This window comes from Equus przewalskii, chromosome 17 (genome assembly GCF_037783145.1).
Source record: "Equus przewalskii isolate Varuska chromosome 17, EquPr2, whole genome shotgun sequence".
In the NCBI taxonomy this organism is placed as follows: Eukaryota; Metazoa; Chordata; class Mammalia; order Perissodactyla; family Equidae; genus Equus; species Equus przewalskii.
The window spans coordinates 18,122,921-18,148,059 of record NC_091847.1 but is presented as its reverse complement, the minus strand read 5'-3'; the positions used below and the strand labels follow the sequence as shown (position 1 = coordinate 18,148,059).

At 43.4% G+C, this 25,139-nt stretch overlaps 1 protein-coding gene across 1 annotated transcript in view; it reads left to right on the top strand.

Moving 5' to 3' along the window:
* Window positions 1–25,139, top strand: part of TMEM163 (transmembrane protein 163) — a 226,890-nt gene that overhangs the window by 129,184 nt on the left and 72,567 nt on the right. The window contains exons 3-4 of the mRNA XM_070581236.1: window positions 11,171–11,214; window positions 12,626–12,717. Coding sequence (XP_070437337.1) covers window positions 11,171–11,214; window positions 12,626–12,717 — 136 coding nt within the window. The remainder of the gene's footprint in view (window positions 1–11,170; window positions 11,215–12,625; window positions 12,718–25,139) is intronic.

The following is a 25,139-nucleotide window of genomic DNA, read 5'->3' as shown; positions in this document are numbered from 1 at the left end:
CAATGCATTTATGTCCCATTTAAGAAATCTTTTCCTCCCACCAAGATTATGAAAGTATTCTCTCATATTATATTTCAGATATCTCCTATGTTACTTTGCATATCTATATCTACAGCTTGTCTGCAATTGTTCTTTGTGTATGATGTCAGGTAGAGTCAATGCCCAGCACCGTGTATTGAAAAGACCTTTCTTACCCCATGTGTACTTCAGGAGTAACTTTGTTATAAATCAGGTGACCATTTATGTGTGCATCTTCTTTTGTTCTGTGGTCTTTTTGTTTATCCTTGTGCCGGTACTATTCTGTCTTAATTTCTGTAGCTTTGAAATAAATCTTGATATCTGGTAGTGACTGTCTTTCAGTTTTTTTGTTGTTCAGTATTGTCTTGGTTATTTTTGACTCTTTTCTCTTTCCACTTAAACTTTAGAATCGTCTTATCAATTCTCTCACAAAAACCTTCTAGAATTTTCGTTGCTAATATTGAGTCTTCTAATCCATGAACATGGTACATCTCTCCATATATTTGGTCTTCTTTAATTTCTCTCAGTAATGTTTTATTATTTTTCTAGGTAGAGGTCTTACACTATTCATTAGTTTGTTCCTTGGTATTTGATTTTTATGCTGTTGAAAATAGTATCTTTTAAAAATTTCATCTTATTACTGTTTTGTGGCTACTATAGAACTAACTGGTATCTGTGTCTGGTGATCTTGCTGAATTAAGTTCTTAATTCTCTTTGGTTTCCTGATTCTATCTGCCATTTTGCCAGTACCTCACTGTTCTGATAATTGGGACTGATGGACAGCTGGGTCATGAAGGGAGCAGCATGTAGCTTTAATTTGATTATCTCTTCTTTGGACACTTTACATCCAATCTCAGTAGTCTACCTTATGAGCAAGAGAGAACTGCATGGCTTACAGTAGAACCTCTGCTCCTCTTGTTGAAAATGCCATTGGTTTTCCAACTACCTGATTCTAGCACCAGTGGCTATCTGAGCAATGACTCCTTTGGTTTCACCTCCCTTGCTCTCTAGTGTGTGGAATTTGGGAAGGGGGTTCAGGAACGAATGCTGCAGTTCCTTCCCAAACTTTCTGTAGCATATAGGGGATAATTCTTTGGGCTTTTGATGACCGTGCCGTGTAACTGTGGAAAATTCTGAACTCTACTTAAGTTTTGATTGAAGTATGTTTTTAGCCCTCTGCATCTTCTCTCCATATGGTCTAAATTTTAATGTATTGATAGATATTCTTTATAATATGGGGTCGGGGCTGGCCATTTCCTAGTTTCTTTGATCATTATGTTCTTTTTGTAGTTTTCCAGGCTTCTTGTTGCTTTGGTGGGTTTTATAGACAGTGGTAGGGAGGCAGCGGGGGGAACAGGCCTTTATTCTACCATGTTTAATTTTTATTCTCTGAGTGATAATGTTAATGGCCTTCTAATGACTTTGATTCAGCTCAAATGAGTAAATATTTATTCAGCACCATTTCTTTAAACCAAGTCTTTGAAGTCTTAGTCAGTGTTTTCCTCTTCCCCACAATATGTTCTGTTTTTCAAAAAGTTCGTTCTGCAGTTCTTTAAACCAAAGAGGTCCGGCGTGTAGTGTGGTGCCAGCAGTGCCAGACTAAGGGCCATCTTAGTGATTTGACAAGGATAACCTTGGGCAACAACATCCGTGGCATTACTAGCTCTAGTTGCCCGTGGCATTATCTTTTGGTTCTGGTATGAATTAATTGTTGCATATTAAATAAAAACTAGGCATTATTGTTAGAGTTTAGAGATTCCTCAAGCATTTATTGCTCAAGAAACATTTATTGATCACCGTCTTTGTGCTGGCGCTTTCATAGGTCCTGGGGATAGAGAGTTGAATACGACATAACCAACCCCTATTTCAGGTTTTTATAATGTTGGTTGGGAAAAGATACGATTGTTTCTGTGTGGTAAAAGGTGAGGGCAGTAGGGGTAGGGGGCTTTGGGTGCCAGAGGAGTGACACTGAGCCAAGTTAGAAATAATGGTCTGAGAATGAGCATTCAAGCTTCAAATTCCCAGCAACTGCGCTCAGAATGGAAGGCTTGGGAAGACAAACTGTGAGGATTCTGTTCTATAGAATTTTCCCCTATCCCTGTTTTCTATTCAATGAATGCTTTATTTACTAGGTGAGGGTAGCAGTGTTCTGTGATTAATGGATAATTGGGGCTTTAAGAGGCGTATTTCATCAAATTATTAGGCAAGAAACTACTGTATCCCAAGCTCATTGCAACAGTATGGGACATGTGGTAGATGCTCAATAAACATTTTTTTGTTGAATGAAAGAGTGATTGGCAAGCTCAGGCTGCTAGTGTTGGTCTGGACAGGGTGGATTGTAGGAGAGGGGCTGAGTGTAGTCTGAAGATGTCTGGCCAGGCTTGGGCAGGGACTTGGCCAGGCCTGCTGCCCACAGGCAGTAAACTACTTTCTTGAGAGCTGTGCTGGCATCATGGGGAACCACAGCAATGGGAGGAGTAAAATTATATGCAAGGAAGAAAGCACAGTTGATTTTCAGCAAGAACCATTCTCCTACCATTAGTTCTGACAAGTAAGGTCTTTAGAATGAACAGCAACAAATGAGGGTAGGTTGTTTACTCCATTGAAGATGGTGCATAGCGTTCATAAACGTTGGGTAATCATGGCTTCAAGCAGCCCTTCCTTCTCTTTATTCCCAGTTTGTAGAAAAAGCAAAGTGAAAGTGTGCTGTGCTGCTGAAGAAATTTGGGCCTGAAAAGCTGGGCTCTTGGCTTTTTGTCTCTAGGCTGGTGCCTCCTCTGTGTGTGACCTCTGAGAACCTGTCTAAACCGGGCTTCTCCCTCTTAAGTGGCGCTTGTCTTGTCTGTGTTCCAGTAGTGCTGATTTCCACTCTGGAATGGGGATTGGGTGTGTTTCATGTTATGCTAAATGAAGCAGAACAAATATAGTGGGTGTTGGAGGGAGAGAGCGAGGGTGCCCAGTCCAGGGTGGAGACTCTCCTCGGGTTCTTCTCATTCTGATTTTTTTCTCATGTACCATTCTGTGCTGACTCCTGACTGTCTGGGTCCAAGGCTCTTCTTGCTCTTCCCATAGTCTTAGTCTTTCCATTTGTAGATGCTCCAAGTTCTCCTTAAAAGAATGGTCCTTGTAGAGGCTGGTTTCTCTGTTATGCCCCACAGAGTGCTGGCTGCCATTCCATTTGCTCGGAGAATGGCTGTCTGCTAACACGGCTGGGCCTCTCGGTATGTTGAACCCTTCGTTCTGTCTGCTTTCTCCCTGAAGACTTCTGTTCACTGCAAGTTGGAGCTAAGGGAAAGGTGTTATTTCAGTTAGTCAGTCAATCTGAATGCTTTCATGTGTTCAGGCACTGATCTAGGCACTTGGGAGACATCAGGGAACAAAGCAGAGAAGCCTACTGCCTTCATAGTGTTTGTCTTCTAATGGGTGAGGGGGCAGACGGTACACAGTGCTCATAGAGAGATAAATAGGATGTTATGGTAGGAAATGAAATGTGCTCTGAAAAATAAATGTAGAGCAAGGTAAGGGGGAGCTAAGATGTGGGCTGGGCCAGGTTTCAATATTAAATAGTGTGGCCCAGACAGGCCTGTGAGGTGAGCTTTGACCAGAGACCTGAAGGAGATGAGAGAGTGGGCTGGTTGGATCCTGGGGTGAGAATGCTGCAGGCAGAGGAATGAGCTAGAGCCCAGGCCTGGCAGGACCATGCCCCGCTGTGGAGGGGTCCATGAGGAGGCTTGTGGGGCAGGAGTGGAGCGGGCAGGTGCAGCTGGTTAGGGGAGGAGGTCGGCACAGGGGGCCTCAGTGTTGTAAGGACTTCAGCCTTCACAGGGAGTGTGACAGGGACAACCATTCTGGCTGCATGTCAAGGATGCTGGGGCCGAGGTACAGCAGGGGGGATGGTTAGGAGGGAGTCCAGGCAAGACATTTTCCCATAACAGGTTGTTCCCTGTTATGAATCTGAATGCAAATACAACTTTCATTGCAAACACTCCTTGCCCCCATAGCCATAGCTCAAGGGCGATATTTTCCAATCTCTATAATTTATGCCCACTCTTGCTGTGGTTACACTGGTTATTGTGGGTGTGGGATCCGGGGAAGGACTGTATGGCCACTTTTGGTACATAACCACCTACCTCTTGGTCATGTGAAAATGAGAAAGAGACTCGTGATCATCCCTGAGGTCTTGGCAAGGGTTTGCCTGTCTGCAGACTGGCAGAGCCCTGGAAGGTGGGCGGGCAGCGTCCATAGCCTGCCTGGGGCTCACTAATGGTTCTTAGGTTCTATGGAAGACAAAGAGCTCTCAAAGAATGATGTAGGCTTTGAGAACCTGGTCCATCGTACGGCTTTTCGTAATTTGCTGCCAGCCAGACCTTACAGTAGGAAACATTGGAGGCCCCTTTTGATGCAGTTTTTTGAGAAAAGCCAAAAATCTGCATGTTCCTTTTTTTTTTTAATTTGTGAAGTCTCTTGATTTAAAAATATTGGTAGCCAATTCTGATATTTGAATAATACTGTGTAGGTCAAACAAAAGCTTCCGGATTTCCTTCTCAGGGAGCCCATTGGCATACTCTGGTCTAGACAGATAAACCACACTTACGTCGCTGTGCTGCAGCTGAGGATGAGTCGTTTAAAGGGCTAAGCAGTAGTTTTGTTGATCTGTTTTTCAAACTGCTTCTCTCTTTTCCTTCAGTGATGACCGAATTCAACATCCTATCACAAATTTTTGCAGTACGTTATAATCTCGTTTGAGTGGGAGAGATTCTGGAAGCTATTGGAGGTTCTGATGAAGTGAGTTAGAACACAAGTCAGTTCGTTTTGACCCCTCTCAGCTCCACGTCTTCTGCTGCCTAGGTTGCAGCAAGCATGATGAAGGTGGACGATGGCAAGATGGGTTCTCAGGTTGGGGTAGTTACGTGGCTGCGGGTGAGGTTGTTGCCAGGCGTCTGAGTGACAGAGGTGGTATAATTAAAGTGGGATTGATTTATTAAGAGAGCTTTACTGGTCACATAATTTAGCATCCAGGAGGTGTTATGGGGCCTAGGGTATCGCTGGAGAGTGCTAAGGCTCAAGATCATTATTGCCTGACTTTGGAGAGAATGACAGATGTGTCTGCACTGTTGCTGTAAAGCTGGCCTGCAGTTGAAATGGCATTGTTTGTTTAACGTTGTTGAGGGGCTCTCGGCCTTGACCCTCAGTTGCCTTGCTGGCGTTCTCACCTCTCTTTGCCTTTCCAGGGCCCTTTGTCTGAACCTCCACAGCCCTCCCTCAAAGCCTGCTGCTTATTCAGCTGCGTGATTTGCATTTGGCTTTGCTCTCACAATGGATTGCCCGGGTCCGCTCCATTTTCCAGCTGTCTTTCTGTTTGAATTTGAGTTTCCAGCTGACATGCTTTCTGGCCTGAGTGTGACTTAGTTAAAGAAGGTCTGGTCTTTAACCAGACATGCACAAATATTTATTTAAGACTTCTGTTGTATGCGTGCTTCTGGAAGTTTAGCTGTTATTATGCCCTTGACACGTAAATGACAGTAGAGTGTAGGACAAGCAAAAACCTGAGAGGCAGGAGGTCCCTTACCCAGGGAGTGACATTCTGCTTATGTTTCACACCCTGGCTCCCCTGGCCTCTGCTGTGCTCCTGTGAACTCCTTGGGGCGTTAGCAACCTGCTCGTGTGAGTAATCTGGCCTAGAGAGATGGATTGCAGACACTCAGATGTAATAACGACGCATGTGGTAGGTTGCTTTCCTGTTAGCCAGCAGCGTTCATGAGCTCACGGTGCAGCCTCCTCCCAGGTGTGCATCATACATCTGCTTTCTGCTGTTCTGTTTTAGATCTTCGACCATATTATTATGAGTGGGGTAATTCTTTCCTTCAAATAAAATAGATTTCTTTTTCTGATTTGAATGGTCATATGTGATGGTTGTAGAAAATGTGGAAAATACAAAAAAGTAGAAAGGAAAGAAATCCACTCAAATATTCCCACCCACCAAAGATTAGCCACTGTTACCGTTTGAGGGATTTTTTTTTCTAGTAGTTTTCAATGCATTTATTTATTTATTTAAATTGAAGTAACATTGGTTTATAACAGATAAATTCCAGGTGTATATCATTATATTTTGATTTCTGTGTAGACTATATCGTCATTGAATTTCTTTTTGCTGAGGAAGATTTACCCTGAGCTAACATCTGTGCCAGTCTTCCTTTATTTTGTTTGTGGGTCACTGCCACAGAATGCCTGCTGGCGACTAGTGTAGATCTGCATCCATGAACCCAACCTGGGCCTTCAAAGTGGAACGTGCCAAACTTAACCACTAGTTCACAGGCCTGGCCGCCTCCTCTTTTTTTTTTTTTTTGCTGAGGAAGATTTGCCCTGAGCTAACATCTATGCCAAACTTCCTCTGTTTTTTAGTGTATGGGCTGCTAGCACAGCATGGCCACTAACAGAGTGGTGTAGGTCTGTGCCCAGGAATTGAACCTGGGTCACTGAAGTGGAGTGCACTGAACTTAACCACTGGGCCAGTGGGGCTGGCCCTTCGGTGCATTTTTTAAACATAGTTGTTCTGTAAAGCTAGTTATATCACATACATCGTCCTATATCTTGCCCATTTCTACCTAATTTTTTGTTCAAACAATAAATCTATTATCTCACGTAACTTTCCTCTTGTTCCCTTTTGCTTCAGACAAAATGGCCTCTCCCATGCCAGGCGTTCCTCCTTAAGACCTTTGCACTAAGGTTCTTCCTCTGGGTGACTGCATGGCTTACTCCCTCTTCTCCTCTAAGGCTTTGCTCAAATGTCACCTCTTCAGTGAAGCCTCGTCTGACCTCCCCACTAAGTTTGCGCCTATAGCAGCCAGAATGCCTCCTGACCCAGACCCATCCTTTCCCATGACACCCAGGACTGATGGCATGAAACATGCCACTTACGTTTATTATCAATATCATTATTCTGACTAATATGCTAATATAAGCATTAACCAACAGCACTCTTTGTAAATACTTTTAAATAGCTACATCTAGCTTGTTTTTTTAACGGACCGTACTTTACTCATCATCCTACTGCTGGATATTTACATTGCATCCAGTGTGTCGTTATTATAAATGGCATAAACCTACTATGAACCTTCTGTATATAAAGTGTTTTTTCATTTTTTAGGTGTTAAAAGAGATTCTTGGTCATGGGATTGCTGGGTCAGGGTATATTGTGTTAAGACATATTGGCTGCAAGTGATACAACCTCAACTCAAACTGGCTTAAGCAAATTAAAGAAAATTATTGGCTGACATATTTGAAAAACAGAGGGCTAGCCTTCAGGTAGGACTGATTCCAGAGGTTCCGTCTGTGTCATCAGAGGTCTGATTTATATCTTTACTCTTTAATATTGGCTTTCCTCTCTGTTGGCTTCATTCTGAGGCAACCTCTCCCCATTTAGGGCAAAATTGCTACCTGTTGCTCCTATTTTTATGCTACCAACTCTACAATCCCCTCTTGGAAGGGCGTCCCCTGCCCAATATTTTTAGCAAAAACTCGAGGCATGTTCTCATTGGCTCACATCGAATTGTGCCATCTTTGAATCACTAACTTTGGCCACGAGACGAGGCTATACTAGAGTGGGTTTAATGATTTGATTCATCCCACTCAAACCATATAGTGTGAGGGTGGTGGTGGGAGTAAGATTCCCCAGAGGAGAATTAGGGTGCTCTTTCCCCAAATGGGGAATGGATGCTGGGTAGGCCCTGAACTACAGATCTTCATTTTACTTATGAACATTTTAAGGACTCTGTGTCTTAGTAAAACAAAAAAGGAAAACACAGCATAGAAAGGGAGAGGAGTCCAGATGTATCCTAAGTATGCATTTTTGGGTGTGTAAGGCCAGCCTAATCAGAGGGCAGGCTACCTCCTCTCTCACCATGGGGGAGTAAAAGATAGGAAACCAAGGCCTCAGTTCCCTGGAGAATGGGGCTCAGATGGCCTGTAATTGCATGCCTCATTGGCTTTTGGTGGCCATGGGCTCCCTGAGTGCACGTTTAAGTTATGAGCAGTGGAGACAAGTTCTAAACGTGAGGAGCAGAAACATTCTTGAAAATTTCTCTACGGGATTCTGATAGCACAGCTATCCTGATGAATCTGGAGCCTTTTGACAGTCGGGCGCTCCATTCCAGAGCAGCTGTGGTGTTTGTTAAACAGGCCCCACGCCACGTGCTGACAGCTGAGGTGATTTCATTACCTTCAGCTCTGTGACCCCTGCCTTGACCTAGAGCAGCCTTCATAGGAGAGCTCCGCTTCCTGGCTGTCCAACTGCCTGTCTCAGGGACCTTGCCAGTTGGCAGCATAATTGTCTGAGGTCGGAAGGGCCCTTGTCTGTTGTCCGCTGTTGAATCTGCACCTGCCTTAAAGGCAATGCTGGACTGTTGGACCTATGGTGGCTTTCAGCTACCCTCAGCCAAGTACATGTGGGGGCTCCAGGGCCACCTACCTTGTAACCTTTGCCGTGGTGGGTCATCCTGGCCCCGGCCTGCTGGTCTCCAAGTGAACCCTTTCTTCTTGTGAGGGAAGTTGGAAACATCCCAGTGAAAACCCCACAGTTTGCTTTTCCCATGGGATGGGGTGCGGGGGGCCGGGGGGGGGGGGGGAACTGTCTAAACCCCTCTCACCCTTTCTTTTGAGTCCATTCTCAGCCCAGAATTAGGAGGTGGCACATTCAGCTCAGAAAATAAAGTTATTATTTGACACTCTTCAGAAATTCCTAAAAGGGCTACTGACCTCTTCCATTCGAGTCTTGTGCTAATGACTATTTGCTGTTATTTCATCGTGAGAAGCGGGGAGTTGTCGCAAAGGGAAGCTGCCAGAGCCAAGGCCGTGTGGAGGGCCCTTCAGTGTACCTAGATTCCCCACGCAATTTTTGGTATTTTCTCCCTTTTCATCTCATCAAGGAAATTAGATGGAGCCAATTTATAAGGAAATGATTTGTGTGAATCCCTCCCTCTTGCGGGGCTCTGGGTTAACCTGGAGCCCTCTTGCTCACCTTCTGCTTAGTGCATGGGGGACAGAACAATTTAGTATTCCACTTGTGCTCTAAGTTATTCATCCACTGGGCAGGCTTAACTCCCTCACACAAGCAGAACTTTCCAGGATAATTCTGAGAGTGTTGGAAATCACGGACATTGACTCCCACTATTCTGTGACCATCTCCTTTGTCGGATTCCAGAATCTCTGAGACAAGATTCCTTGTGTTTCTCAGTATAATCAAGTGGGCGTCCACCTCTTTGAAATCCATAGCTCACTGTATAAACGTCTGGTATTACCAAATATCTAGATTAAAACTTTTTAAAGTAATGGGTTACTGCTTGGAAGGCGGGTGGGCTTCTGTGATGGCGAGTGGAGGGCTTTTCCAGCTGTGCCCTCTGTCCCGTGGTGCCTGGGCCAGCCATGCAGGCAGAGCAGAGCAGGAGCTCCAGGCGGGCAGCTTTTTATTGGTTGTATATATTGAGCATCTGGGAAAGATGTTAGGAGTTAAAAAGGTTTCCACTGCTGATAAAGAAGTAACCCGCAAAAAGCACACCGCTGAAATAGTCTAAAAACAGGTTGTAAAGATACTCATTTCGATTTGTTTCTGTGAAATGTTAAGTCTGAGTAACAGTTACTGATCACTTACTGCAAGCCAGGCTCAGTGTCCTATAGCGACCTCTCGAGGGACCTGCTGGCTTTTTGGCACATGCCAACGTCTTCGGGAAGGCCTGGTGCCCCTTTGCACTGCTGTGTCACCCATGAAAGCTGCAGTTGGTCACTGTACACAGCTGGCTCTGTCCTTCTCCTTATGCCAGGAAGAGCAACAGCAGGGATACCTGGAGCAGCGCTGGTCAAAAACAAAGAAGGTCAGGAATTTAATGGATTGCATTTGCCTCGCACAGCCTGAGGATTGGCATGTGGCTGTCTCAGGAAGGGAGTGGAAACTTCAGGAACCAGTGTTTACCACCTGCTTGTCTCTCTGCTCCTCAGTCTTTATAGCAAGCAGTGGCCAACCCTAGCCTGACTGTTTACAAGTTTCAGTTCCAACAATATAATTGACCAACTAGAGTCCCTCTCGGTCTCAATTCCTAATTTCTAGAAAATGAAATATGCTTGATTCACGGTGGCTCAGATGACCCTCTTATGGCTAGGTGCAGGGGTACAAAGACAACATGGCTGTCCAGGGCCATTCCTGGACCTTGTGGATAGGACAGAGAGTGGGTCCCAGAGAAGGGACTTGTGTTGAGCTGAGTGGGAGTCCAAATGGATATTGACCTCCCTGCCTCACTCCACACCTCTCTTACTCATCAGTGAGTGCTTGCAACATTTGTGCTTGGAACAATTGGGTGCCAAGCAAAGCAAAGCAAAGCTGACCCATTGGGTAGGTTTCATTCTTTGTTGGAGGGTGGACTTTTGCTTGTTCCATATGGCTTTTATGTGGAGATCTGCCTCTATTAAGTCAAACTGAGAATAATCTTTGAAGCGGTGCATTGCTTTGGCACAGAACAGATCACAGAATTAGGCAAAAGTTCGGCTCAATTGACTTGCCTCAAAAGAGGTAGATCGATTTTTGAATATGGATCAATATTTTCACTATAATTGTTATATCTACATTTGTAGACATCCATTGCTTAAGATCATTTGTTATTGTTTTTCTAAACAGTCTAATTGAGGTCTACGCTGGATTTTAAGCTCTGATGGGCAAGAGATTCTTTTCAACTGTGTGTTAGTGACGGCATGTGCAGGTTGATACCAGCACTAATTACCTTATTATGGGAACAGTGTGGATGGTTACACTTTCATTATGGAAGTTTAATGCAGTTTCTCTATTCCCAGTTGCTAACTTCTCAAAGTCTCGGCAGCCATTTGATTGACAACTGCTTAAGCATTTTCATTCTGAAGCTGGTCCTTTGGTGCTTCTGAACACACTGGGATGGGAAGTTGCTATAGGTGGAGTCTGGAATCTTTTCACTTCCCTCTTTATCTGTTTTGGTTCTCAGATTTTACAAGTACAGTTAATTTTTAATTTTATTCTCTTGGAACTTTCCCATTGATGTTTAAAAGGCCATATCAAGTATATTAATATACTCACAAATGAGAAAATTTCCATGAGGTCTTAAAATATTCTGAATACTATTTTCTTTCTTTTTAGCTGTCTCCGTTATGAGGTACAGCGCCTCTGCTTTTGGGTTTGCAGTAAGTAACCTGAAATGTACTTTTATGGAGTTTTGCACGTTTTTCCTGAGCCCGTGAATCTCTTCCTGGCCTCTGATTAAGAGGGTGGTTAGCAGATGAGAGCTCAGCATGACAAACAGACCTTTTATGGAAAAATAGCTTCTATCGAAACTTACAATTTAATAGAAGTAAACTGCAACGACACTGTATAATGCTCAAGAACAGATGAGGCGACCACATTTTCCACAGATAGTTAAGAGAAGCTTTTAGAGGTTTAGCCCTCTTTTCCCCCTCAGAGTACTGGGTTTGAAAACGAGCACACACTGGAGTGAAGCATCTGCTGGTGCTGGTAGCGGCCTTGGGAGTGAAGGTAGGGGCTGCTGGCGCAAGGATTGGTCATTCTGTACCCGATTAGGGGTGACTGGCTTCCGAGCCTGCGTCCTGATGGGAGCTGCTGAGAGAAAACGGGTCTCAGGTGTTTTACAGACTCAGCATGTTGAAAACTTGAGTAAAGTTGCCCGACGTCCCTTCAAGAGAGCGCTACTGCTTGCAATTTTCCAAATGAAAAGTGCGCTGGGGTGCAGTGACTCATACGGAGAGCTCCTTTAAACATCCCCCCTGTGTAGCGTCAGGGTTTCCTGTACCTGAGGGTATTCGTTCCTCTTCCCAAACCCACTTCTTCCCTTTGTTGTGAGAACTTAATGTTTTGGGGGCAGCAGATTCCTTTCAGAATCTTCTGAAAGGTGTGGACTGTCTCTCCAGAAAAATGGACACACACATACACACTCACTCTCACTCACTCCTCTTTTCTCTCCTCCCCTCCTTCTTTCTCTCTCTCTCTTTTGTCGCCCTCACACATTCACTCATTATTTAAACAAAAGCATTGAATTCTGTATATAATTTCACAGTGTTGGCAGACTTCCCAGAGCCCCCAGGTGACCCCACCCTCAACCCTGAGCCCCAAGTAGAACAGTCCCATTGGGAGCCAGAAAAACAGAATCCTCACCCCAAATCTTTTCTTGGAATGTACAGGAAATTATCTTGCCTGCCATGATGAAACCAAGTTCACGTGTGTCAGAACAGTGTAATTCCAGCCCCTGACCCCCAATATCTATACAATGCTGGGATCCAGGGGCCCCAGGAGCAGAGCCCACCATACCACAGAGTGTGGTTTCTCAGGCTGTGGGAGCAGAGTGAGGTACGAGGAGGGGCCGTGGCACTGCCACCAGGCTGGGACGTTGGGTGCCCCAGGCTCCAGATTCCCAGGTTCCACTGTGAGGATGATGAATGATCTGCATCGTAGTGACGTGAAGCCTCCTTGCTCTGAGGTCCCTCCTCAGATGTTCCGAGTCACCGAACAGTTGCCTTGTGTCTTCACAGTCGTGCCCTGTTAACTCTGGAAAGCCACTAATGTCCTGTCTCCTTCTCCTAGTTTGATGCCGTCCTCGACGTCCTGTCATCGGCGATTGTCCTGTGGCGTTACAGCAATGCGGCCGCTGTACACTCTGCCCATAGGGAATACATGTAAGTGGATCTTTATCTTCCTCCAGACTGCAGAACCCTTGCAAATGAAGGCCACATGATCAGGCTGTCAGCACAGCTCACCCTGCAGCTTTGGTCTCAGTGAGGAGAATAAGGTCACCAAATTGTAATTCTCCTTGTTCTCTTCTCAAGTCTAGAGTGAATGCTCATACAAGTGAGCTCACTTGTCTTTCTACCCATCTGTCCATCTAGCCATCAATCTATCCATCCTTCCATCCTCTTTCTCTTTGTGTTATTGAAATCTTTATTCCCTTGAATTTTCATGTTTGTTTCTTTCTTTCTGACAAGGATGAGTTTTCCACTGTAATTTACAGAAGACATCTGGAGGGCATTCTAAATTATTCCGCTTGTCTTCGATCCCTCTCTGTAGTAGAGGATATTGCTTGCCCCAGTCTCCACATCATATGGGTGATAATTTTGTCTTTGAGGGATTTATGTTTGTGACCATAAATCATGTGTCTTTTCCAACTTCTATCTCTTTATTCCATTTGTAATCCTCTGGGTGATAACAGCACAGGTTTCAGAGGTCAGATTTCTTGGCTTTGAATCTCAACTCCAGCACTTGTTAGCTCTGTGACCATGGAAGCTACTAACCGTTCTATGTTTTGTTTTCTTATCTGGAAAAGCAGGAAAACAATATTACCTCCTTCATAGGAGGAGGTATGTATATTATATATACACACTATATAACATAGTATAATATGTCATATATATTAACTTAGAACAGTGTATACATATATATGTATTAAATATATATTAACTTAGAACAGTGTTTGGCATGTAGCTCAGTAAACCTCAGCTGCCATCATTATTAGTTATTAAGGGGGCTCCCCTGGGACTGAGCCACCACTTGTCATTAGGGCAAGAGTTTTACCCCACCTCTGCAGCTTTTGGACAGTTGAATGCAAATGAGTAAATGCCCGCTTGCTGTGGTTTGTGGTGCCCAGACAGAAGGTACTCTTGATGGGGATGCTATGTCATACTCAAACATACGAATGTTGGGATACAAATATTGGGCGCCAGAGGACTCAGATAGAAATATATCCGAGATTGCATGTGCTAAATGGGAAGCTTTTGAAAGATGACACCGTTAACTGATTTACAAAAGAGAATAAATTTTAATTTAATTTGTTGTTGGCTTTAGGTAGAGCACAAAAACTTCTAAGTGTTAAATATTTATTTTAATGTGCATTGGCTCTTTTAACAAATATAATTAAAATATCAAATTTGTGATATCACAGCCTGATATTGTTTAGGATAAGGTTAATTTTTTTAAAAGTCAATTTATGGTTGAAAAATTTTAAGAAAACAATAGTAGTAAACTAATTTTGTAAAATTTCAAATGATGGCACCATAATGATCAAAGTTGAATTAACACTGGTCTAGCTGTAAGAGCAGCCTAATGCATCCACCCAAGCTGTTGCTGGCTTTTATTTGAGGAGTACAGTGAGAACAATCTAGAAAGTGCAATCTGGCAATATGCTCAGATTTCAAGAGCCAGTCCTGTCCTGTCAGAAGAACACATATTCTTTGGTTCTGTAGTTGTGCTATCAAATATGGTGGCCGCTAGGGGCTATTTTAGCACTTCCACGTGGCTGGTGCAAACTAAGAGGTGTTGTAAGTGTGAAATACACGCTACATTCCAAAGACTTATAAGAAAAAAGAATGTAAACACTTTATTAATATTTTTAAAAATATTGATTACAGGTCAATATAAGAATATTTTGAGTATATTGGATTAAATAACCTATGAAAATTAATTTTCCTTGCTTCTGTTTACATTTTTAATGTAGCTTTTAGAAATTTACATTTGTGGCTTATATTGTATTTCTGTTGGGCCTCATTCTCAAGAGAAAGCTCTTCCTTCTGCCTGTTTTTATTTTAGAATTAATAATCCAGAATTTGCTTTGCATTTCCAGAAGAAATTGAGTTCAGTATTTCTCCACTTCTCTCTTCTAATTTGCTTTTTTATCTGTTTTCCTTTATGCTGAAATGAGTTTCTTATGTATTAGTCACAAGTCTACAAATTATTGTGGATTTTCTGTAGTGTTGGGATCTCTGTGAGCATTTATCAGGTGGCTTGGAGTTTTTCCAAGATTAAGATTGATGTTAGGAAATGTCTTTGGTTTCACTGTTTTTAATGATCCCAAAACAGGAACTGTTAAAAAAAAAATGTGTATCTCTATTAATATACCCAAAAGGCAAAAACTCACCCAGGAGTTGCTTTGATAATTCCCAGATGATGGTTCACATGATGATGCCAATGAATTCATTTGGAGATTCTTAATCTAGGGATTAAAACGACGCTCACAATCCTCTCTATTGTTAGCTTTAGTTTAAACTTTTAATCTCTCGCTCATCCCATGTAAATTAAAAATTCATGAAATCACTGCCAGCTGAGAAACTGCGTATTAATGAGCGTGAATGAATTATGAGAGGCAGAGCTAGAAAAACCATTGGTTTTCAGTTAGTTGCTGGAGCATAATATTCAAGAGAACAGGGAAATACCCAACTGGTCCATAGTTAATTCCTTTAATTTTTCCTATGTTGACTCTAAGCTTCAGAAAGAATCTTGAGCTTGGACTTGCTAATGCCAAGACGAGGGAAACCTTTCCCAGCTTTGCCACCCGATGACTGTGGATGCCGACTGTGGATGCGATGGGGTGCTTGATGCTCAGAAGGGAGCATGCCTTCAGCACCACCACAGAGTGGAGCCTTAATTGTTTTGTTTTTTCTTATTGTGGTAAAAAATATACAACGTTAAATTTACCATCTTAAACAATTTAAGTGAATAATTCATTAGTGTTAAATATATTCATATTGTTGTGAACAGATCTCTAGAACTTTGTCATCTTGCAAAACTGAAACTCTATACTCATTAAACCACTCGCCATCCCCCCCCCCCCCCAGGGGTTTGGCAACCACTGTTCTACTTTTTTTCTATGAATTTGACTACTCTGAGTGCCTCATATAAGTGGAATCATACAGTATTTGTCCTTTTGTGACTGGCTTATTTCACGTAGCATAATGACAATGGCATGGTTAATGAATGGTCATCATGGATTAGAAGTCTTGCTTACTTAGGCTGGCCGTTGTTGGTGTGGGCACTAACCTAAGAGTGGGATGCTAAAAACCAAGATTTCACAGGGGGTTCATTTGTTGGTGTGGATTTAGGGTGGGAGTGGGTGGCCGAGGTAGGGTGAGGACAAATGGTCAGGGACATGTGTGAGGCCAGGTGTTGGCTGGATGCTCCACCTGGAGTTGAGGGAATGTTTGCAGAATTCAGGGAGGAGATGAGGGCAGTGAAGCAGGTGCTGTTGTCATCAGTGAATGAAGGAGAGGGGCCAGGAGGTTGGAGGTAATGACAAGGAGGTATAGTGGGTTTAGTCTGAGGGTGACTGGGCCTGTTGAGGGAGCAAGCCCAAGAACTCCTTTGGGATTCACCACGAGGAAGGCAGCCTTTGAGAATGTGGATGAGGGTGAAAACCCTGCCTCCACTTCAAAGATCAGGAAGGTGGCTTCCTCAGGGAACAACCAGGTTTGTATTAGGGCAAGAGGCGAGGGGAAGAGTCAGAAAAGTGTTGGAGGACATGGAGCCTCGGGGTAGGATGAAAGTGTGAGGGAAGGGAGTCTGGCACACAGAGGGTGGGGTGAGAATGGTTGTGCTGGTGACAGTGCATTGTTATGAGGCCACTCAAAAGAATGAAGCACTATTTGTACACTTATATTGTGATCTCTAAGTTTCATTAAGTGAAGAAAGCTGGAGCCAAATAGTGTTTAGGGTCTTTTCTCATTTGTTTTAACAAAAGAGATTTGCATCCACACACACTTGTTTAGGCATATGAAAAAATCTCTGCAAGGATACAAAGGAGACTGGCAGCGGGGTCGCCTCTGGGAGGGGGACTGGGGACAGAAGAAAGAGGGAGACATTTCCTTTATATCCTTTAGACCAGAGCTATCCAATAGAACTCTCTGTGATAATGGACATGCTCTATATCTGCACTGTCCGGTGTGATAGCCATTAGCCACATGTGGCCATCGAACACTTGACTTGTGGCTATAGTGACCGGGGAACTGGATCTTTAACTTTATTTAATTTTAATTAATTTAAATGTAAATCATCACATGTGGCTAGTGGCTACCATATTGGACAATGCCTCTTTAGATAGTTTGATCATTTTTAATCTATTTTTTAATAATAGAGAAAGTTGTTAATAAATCAAAGTCCAGAAGATTTGAGAATGAGAGAAAGGTATTGAGAGAGAGGAGGAGGTGCTGGAGGTGGAGGGTGTGGGAGAAATTAGCATAGGAGGAGCTTGGCAAGGCCCAATGATACAGGGAATTTCATGTCTGTCTTAGCCATTCTCAGCCCTGGGTACTATGTAAGGCCACAGGAAGTACAGCCTCCTGCTGCCCTCAGCTGTGAAGGGCCATTGGGATGCTTGCCACGGAAGGTACAGCTTGACGCTCATTGGGGGCCTCTGACATTTTGCATATGATTGCAGCACAGGTGGGGGGCCCCATGAAGGCTCCGCAGTCCCAGCTGTCTCTTTGCGCCATCCATCAGCTCACTGAGATGGAGAGGTGGAGGCAGGCAGGAGGCTGTTCACCTGTCCAGGCTTCTAATTCTGAAACATGAGGCAAAAACACAGCCTGGGAGCTTGTTCTCTTGTTTCAAATGTACCTCCAAATGGCATCATGCTCAGCAGCATATTGGAAAGCAAATTTGAGGGCTCTTGGGTGGATATTCTTAGACAGGCATCAATCCTTCATGTGTCTTCTCATGTGAAATAAATGGGGCACACTGGTTCTCACCCAGGCAGGTCCTTGCCCTGTTTTCTTTTCCAATTTGCTGAGCCAAATGCTTGGCCTAAAAACTACCGGTCGACAGGATGGCTTGCTAATCTTTTGATTACTGGTTTCAGCAGCACCCTTGCTGCTTTTGGAAACAGTTCCAGAAACTGAAAAAGAAAAGTAACTGATTCAGTCAAGAAATGATGGATTGGTAATTTGCTTTTGGCATCTGATCTAAGTGGACTGCAAAGGCAATGAGTCATACCAAGAACGTATTAAAATAGTACCATATCTCCCCCCTCTTCTCATGGGGCATTCGACCTGACCCAAATGGGGGTTCTGGGAAAGTGAATCACATTCTCTCCACAGTTATCTAGTGCTCTTAACTTTACAAAGCTCTTGAGTGTATTTTAGCTCAAGAGCAGACCCTAACCCAGAAGAATAAATAACTTCGGAGATGCCCTCAATGACTGGTGAGAGCCACTGCAGAAGGCAGAGCCTCGATAGCAGGGCATGAACTCATCTGCCTCGGATAGGTTGGATTTAGTTTTGCCTTAAAGCAGAAGAGACTTGCCTTCCATCGTCATGAAAAGGACATATGAAACCCACCACAACACAGACATGACATTAACAGGTTGTGGTGCTGTGGGCAGGATGTATTAGAGGAAGGAGTGTAGGCTTGGCCCCTGTTATAAGTTGAATTGTGTCCCCCAGAAGATGTTGAAGTCCTAACCCCCAGTACCGCAGCATGGTACCTTATTGGGAAACAGGATCTTCGCAGATGTCACCACGTGAGATGAGGTCCTAATCCAGTATGACTGCGGTCCTTATAAGAAGAGAAGAGACACAGAGACAGAGGCGCTCGAGGAGAAAATGACCACGTGACAATGGGGCCAGAGTTCAGAGTGATGTATCAACAAGCCAAAGAAGGTTGGTAAAGACCAGCACCTAGGAAACACAAGGAAAGATTCTGCCCTGTAGGTTTCAGAGGCAGTGTGGGCCTGCCGACACCTTGATTTTGGACTTCTAGCCTCCAGAACTGTGAGGTAATAAACTTCTGTTGTTTCAAGCCCCCCCAGTTTGTGGCGCTTCGTTACAGCAGCCGCAGGAAACTAATACTGTCCATGAGAAGAGCTCTCCGTTAGACCAGCATTCACCTGCTCTGTGACCTTAAATGATTTATTAGTCTTTTGAGACCTCAGTTTTCTCATTTGTGAAAGCAGGGAGGGCCATGATAGCTACCAAATGGCACCGTGGTGAAGATTAAATGTGATATTGAATGTAACATCAGTATATGCTAAAAAATTGTAGATCACTTATTTTCCACCCCTAGAGTTTGGATTTTTTTTTTTTTTCTGAGGAAGATTGTCGCTGAGCTAACATCTGTGCCTGTCTTCCTCCACTTTATGTGGGACGCTGCTACAGCATGGCTTGACAAGTGGCACTAGATCTGTGCCTGGGATCTGAACCTCTGAACCCCGGGCCGCCGAAGTGGAGCGTGTGAACTTAACCACTATGCCACTGGGCTGGCACCTGGAAAATGTTTTTTCATTAGTCATGCTGAGATAGTTTGAAATTGTCTGCTCTGTTGTTTTATTTTGCTTTTCGAGGGTGTGGAATAAAAGAATTTTCAGAGAAAAATTTGAAAAACCAGACACACGCTTTGGCATATGTAGAAAGCTGCTTTTGATCTCGGGACATGGGGTAGTAGTGTGGTGGGGCGATAGAGGTGATTCCATGATTTCCTGATTTCATAGCCCCTCTCCCAAAAGAAAAGAAATCTGGAGCAAGACAAAGCAATACATGGTCATTGTAAAAGGTTGAGGTAATTCATGGAGGTACAGAGAATACAGTAAAACTCACCTGTTACAGAGCCTCTCACGGCTAACATTCTGATGTATAGTGAGCGTGTGCATGTGCGTGCACATGGGTGGTTGCACATACATCCTTTTTTTTTTTTTCACATAAACAGAGATGATCTATACATACCTTTTTGAAAACTGGATTTTCTCTACTTTCCACCACGTTTTGAACATCTTTCCATCTTAGGATAGAGGTATGTTATTTTTTGATTTATTTATACTGTAGTCTATGTGTGGATATTTTGTTTAAGCAATTTTCTACTGAAGACGTGGGTTATTTCCAATGTCTGGTTAGAAACAACCCAAAATAACTGTGCTTACGCATTCGTATTTTCATGCTTGTCCTCTTATTTTTTTAGGATAAATTGCTAGAAGTCTGGGTCAAAGAATATGCTAACCTGTAATTTTGATGCCCACTGTCAAACTCTCCTCCAAAAAGGTCATCCTGATCTACATTCTACTGGCAGGCGTGAGGATGTGTGTTGACTCCACTTTGCCAGCACTGAGTGTTGTAATTCTTTTTGATCTTAGCCACTTGTCCAGGTGGGAAATTGAACTCTCTATGTTAACATGCATTTCTCGAGTTACCAGTCGAGTTGAACATATTCTCCTGTGCTTTTTTGGCATTTGTATTTCTTTTGGAAAATGGGTTGCCAGAATTTCAGATGGGAAACTAATACTGTCCTTGAGAGGGACAGTATTAATAGAAGATTAATAATCTAATAAATAGAAGAAGCCTTCTATTTCCGTTTTGGGACATTTCCCAGCCTCTGGCTCCCAAGACGTAGGTGACTAAGGAAGTACAAGTTAATAATTGGCCAGGTCCTTCCTGCCTTGCCCCCACCACTCATATTCTTTTTCTGCAGTGCCATGTTTTTTTCTCTCCTAGATCTAATTACCTCTATGTAGTTTGTGTATTGGTATATTTATTGTCAGCCACCCTCACAAGACTCTAAGCTCATGAGGGCAAGGGTTTTCCTTAACTGTCTTATTCTTTTTATCTCCAATTCCTAGAATAATGCCTGGCATTTAGTAGGTGCTCATTAAAGAGTTGCATGATGAACGATTGAACCATGGAACCCCTTTATCTTATGTAAAGTTTGATACCCTTTATTAAGATGATAATAATAAGCATTTACTGGGCACCTGCTTTGTGCCAGTGCTCAGTGCCATCATGCTGGGCTCTGTGTTAGGTTGAGGTATTTTTCAACAAACGGCAGAGAAGGTAAATGTTGTTCCTGAAGGCTTGTGGCTAGTAATGGATACAACTGGGGTTCGAACCTAGATCTTGCTTTCTCTGAATTGTGCTTGTAACCATTGTGCAATGCTACCTCTCCAAAGGATCATTTGCATGTCTTGGTTTTACCAAATTTTTCATTCTGGCCCCCTTTCCTTCCTCCTGGAAATGCCCCTTCCTGGCACTTAGCTGCAACCCATAATTAATCAGAGGAAGACAGAAAGTGGTTGTGGATGCAGAGGGATTAAGAGCTATAAAATCATCCAACTTGAAAGGCAGTGCTGGGCTTTGGTTCTAAGTCTGCAAGGTGGGGAAATGGTTGGCAGTAGGCCAGACATGGATAAATTGCTTGGGCCACTGTAGGGCAGCCAAGGGTCAGGGGTGGCATTCCCAGGAGCTGGCATTCATGTTCCAGGTCTCTTGGCAAATGGCTGCCATGACAAGTACTGCAGCCCTCCGAAGTCTGAAAGGCCTTGCAAATGAGGATCATTTGTCTTGGCTGCATCCTGGACTTGTTCCATGGTCTTTGAAACTTTGGTTTCTGTTTTCAGGCCAAGCTGGCAGCTGGATGGGGACTGTTCGATTCTGGGCTGAAGGCTTTGCCATCAAGGAACAGGAGCCCACCTTTGTCCATGGCTGTGGCCTCTCTTCTGGCACCTGCTGCCAGGACAAGGCCCTTGCCGAGTGGAGAGTGTTCTGTCCCCGAGAATGCCAGGACCAAGTGCTATGGACAGGGCCCCAGCTTCACCCTGAGGATGGCCACTTGGAAATTTGAGCCTGGGAGTCACAGCGTTTGGCATCCTCCTGTCTTTCACTCTCGGCTGCGGTAGCATCAACCACTGCCTGTGCTTTGGGGTGAATGGACTTAGTTCAGGAGCCGTCTTTGAAGTGCTGAGATTTGAGGCAGTTGAGAACGCGGTCCTTCTCTCTTTGTGACCACCTATGTCAGTGGGAGATTTTGGCAGGTTCTCTTCTCTGAGGACTCCTATTTTCTGAGGAAAACTCTGTGGGCTTGGTTTCTCCATAGTTGCCTTTGAAGTTTTTAGGGTCAGCATTTTCATGGCATATTTCTCCTCGCTTCAGTCTCCAGATCTTGTCCTGTGTGTTAGCTGTTGAACGTTTTAGATTAATTTAATTTTGCATGGCACTTGCCGTTGATTACTGATCGACACAGAAATGTTGATGTTGTTTATAGCTAACGATGACTTTCTTCTTGATACTTTTTTGCATTTGCTGAAAAAGATTTTACAAGGTACGCATTGTTATTTTTGTATCCTATCAAGCATACATTTTTCCCTTTTGGGGAATATAAAAAGCAAGCCAGTCTAGGAACAAAGATTCAAGCTCTCATTTCCTCTATCTTGATACTGCTTTCCTGTGATTATCCTACCAGGGGCTGTCGTACTTGCCACCAACACCACCGGGTGCTTTTACATGCGATGACTTCCCTTATGAAGGGACCCGCCACGGTGCACGTAGCCTGCCTTTGGGTGTCTATGAAATTGCGTTGTTTGGAGTTCTGGTGATCTTTTTCTCCCCATCTTCCGCCTTTCTCTAAAAAGATGCACCCTTTGAGCTTTTAGCCAGCATGGGTTTTACAAGCATCTCTCTAGATTCATATCACTGAGTAGAAGGCATCTAAAGGAATACTGGAGTTTGTGGGGGTTATTTTGGGAATAGTTCCTACCTACCTCATAAAACTGTTATGAGAAACAGATGAGATAATTTAGGTAAGTTGCTCATCTGACATACAGTAGGTATCAAATAAATGGGAGTTATTTTTAGCAATAGGCTTTCTAGGCAAAATAAAGATATGTATTTTTTTTGAACAGCCTTATTAAAATATAATTCGCATAGCATATAGCTCATACATCAAAAGTATGCAAGTCAATGGCTTTTAGTACATTCACGGAGTTGTGCATCTATTACCACAATCAATTTTAGAACATTTTCATTACCACAAAAAGAAGCCTCACTCCCTTTAGCTTCCACTGCTCCAACCTCTCCCAACTCCCTTCCCCACTGCCAGCCCTAGGCAGCCACTGATCTATTGTCTGTCTCTATACTTTTGCCTATTCTGGACCTTTAGTATAAATGGAATCATACACCATGTGGTCTTTGTGGCTTAACATAATGTTTTCAACATTCCTCCACATTGTAGCACGTGCCAGTATTTCTTTTTATTGCTGTGTAATATTCCATTGTGTGGATATGCCACATTTAATTTATCCCTTCATCAGTAGTTGGACATTTGGGTCATTTTGCTTTTTGGCTATTATGACTAATGCTTCTGTGAACATTTCTGCACAAGAGTTTGTGTGGAAATATGTTTTTATTTTTCCTCAATTTATACCTAGGAGTATAATTGCCAGGTTTTATGGTAACTTATGTCTAACATTTCAGGAATCGTCAAACTGTTTTCCAAAATGGCTGCACCATTTTACATTCCCACCAGCAATGTATCAGTGTTCCAATTTCTCTCCTTCCTCTCCAGTGCTTGTTATATGTGCTTTTTTGGTTCTTGCCATCCTAGTGTGTGTGAGCCGCATCTCACTGTGGTTTTGATTTATACTTGATGGTTTATATGCTTTCGAAAAATCACCTTTCTCTTTGCTTGTTTGATTCTTGGTCTTGATTCCCACAGACTCTTTAGAAGTTATTTATCTCTGCTAGTGACGTTACTAGTGTCTGGAGAAAGCTTCCTCCAAGAGACCCTACACCCCACTGACGATGTCCTCCAGGCCTCCTATGGCTCTGCAGAATCTAGCTTTGGCCTTACAGGCTGAGGCTTTGTTTTAATGGCACAAAAAGAAGAAACTCCGATTAATCAAGCTCACAGAATTGATGTGTAAAAACAGGATGCCAATTTATTAGTTAGTAGATGCAAAGTATCTCCATCATAGGCCTTGTCTGGATATCCGCATGGTTTCCTCCGTTTTTCTCCCTGTAGGTGGACCCATGTAGGGATCCTGGCATTGGAACAGTCAGGGGTTAGATGAATACAATGTTTCACGGCATCAGGCTCCGAGAGCCTGATGTATCAGTCTGTAAAGCAGAGATGCTCTTCCGGTCTAAAAGCAACCACCTTTTCCCTCAGCCGGGGCACTGGCTAAGATTCTGATTCCTTCTCCTTTGGGCGACGCATTTTGGAGGGATCCACCGAATTTGCCTATATAGCCACCTTTTTTTGTGTTTCCCTAGCTGACCAGCCTCGTTTCTGTTTTATAGCTTTTTCTTTAGTTATTTTTAGCATCATCTGCTAGCAATGGAGGCCTCTTATTCTTTTCTTTATTCCATATTTTCGGAGTGCCTATAGGCCCTAAACATATGGCTGTGGATTTTATAGTCTGGCAGGGACCCATGGTCTAGGGCCAAGGCATTTTTGTCGAGTTCCTATTCTGATCGGGTAGGTTTTGCTATAAATGTTACATTCTTAGGGCGGCCTTAATTACTGATTTTCTTACTGTGCTTTGGGTGCTGTGCTAAGTGATTTCTATGTTTTGTCTCCTTTAATCCTCAGGACAATCCTGTGAGGTGCAGGTGTCACTATTCCAGTTTGATAGGAGAGGAAATGGAGGCTTAGAGAGTCGCGGTGGCTTGCCCAGATTTGTAGAGCTGGGGTTGATGCTGGTGATTTGCGCCAAGCCCTGCCGGACTCCAAAACCCGGGTGTGGCCTTCATTTTATTTCAAAGTGGGATTGTATATGCCCTGCTCACTTGGGAAGCCCGTGGGTTCATTGTGGGCTGATGACAGGTGTGGCTGTGGACTTACAGGTAAGGAGGAGCTAGAGAGAACAGCTGTGAACAGCTCCAGACCGTTGTCAGCCCCAAAGGGGTGTCTCACGGCTTCACCACGAGCCAGAAGGGGTTGGTGAATGGCACTCCTTTCATTTTCCCTGTAGCCCAGAAAGAAGTCATTTTCCCAGTTTGAGAGGCAAACAAATTCGTATTTTAGGTCCGTTTCTACTACGTATCATGTAACTACCCTTCGCTTTCATTTCCTCATCTGTTAGGTTAAGATTAGAACTGCTGTCTTACCTCCTGGAGGGATCAGGGAAAGGGTTCAAAGAGAACATGTTTTGAAAGTTGAAAAGTGTTGTGTGTGTACATATGCACACACACTAAATATATAAATAAGTAAGTATATACCATATATGTATAAAAGTTATATACTTAAATATAACTATATTAATAAGCTTAAATTCTTTCTAAAATTTTTAATTTTCTTATAAGAACACTTAACACGAGACCTACCTTAACAAATGTTGAAGTGTGCAGTATGGTATTGCTGCTCTAGGCACAATGTTGTACAGCAAATTTCTAGAACTTATTCATCTTGTGTAACTGAAAATTTGTGCCTGTTGGTGAACAGCTTCCCATTTTCCCCTCTCCCCTTAACTTAAACTCTTAAATACTAGTCACTAGAGGGGAAAATCTGAGAGGATTTGGTATATGTGCAGGAAAGTTCCTCCAGGATTTAAATGGCAGGAACCCCCCCCCCCATAGCTTTC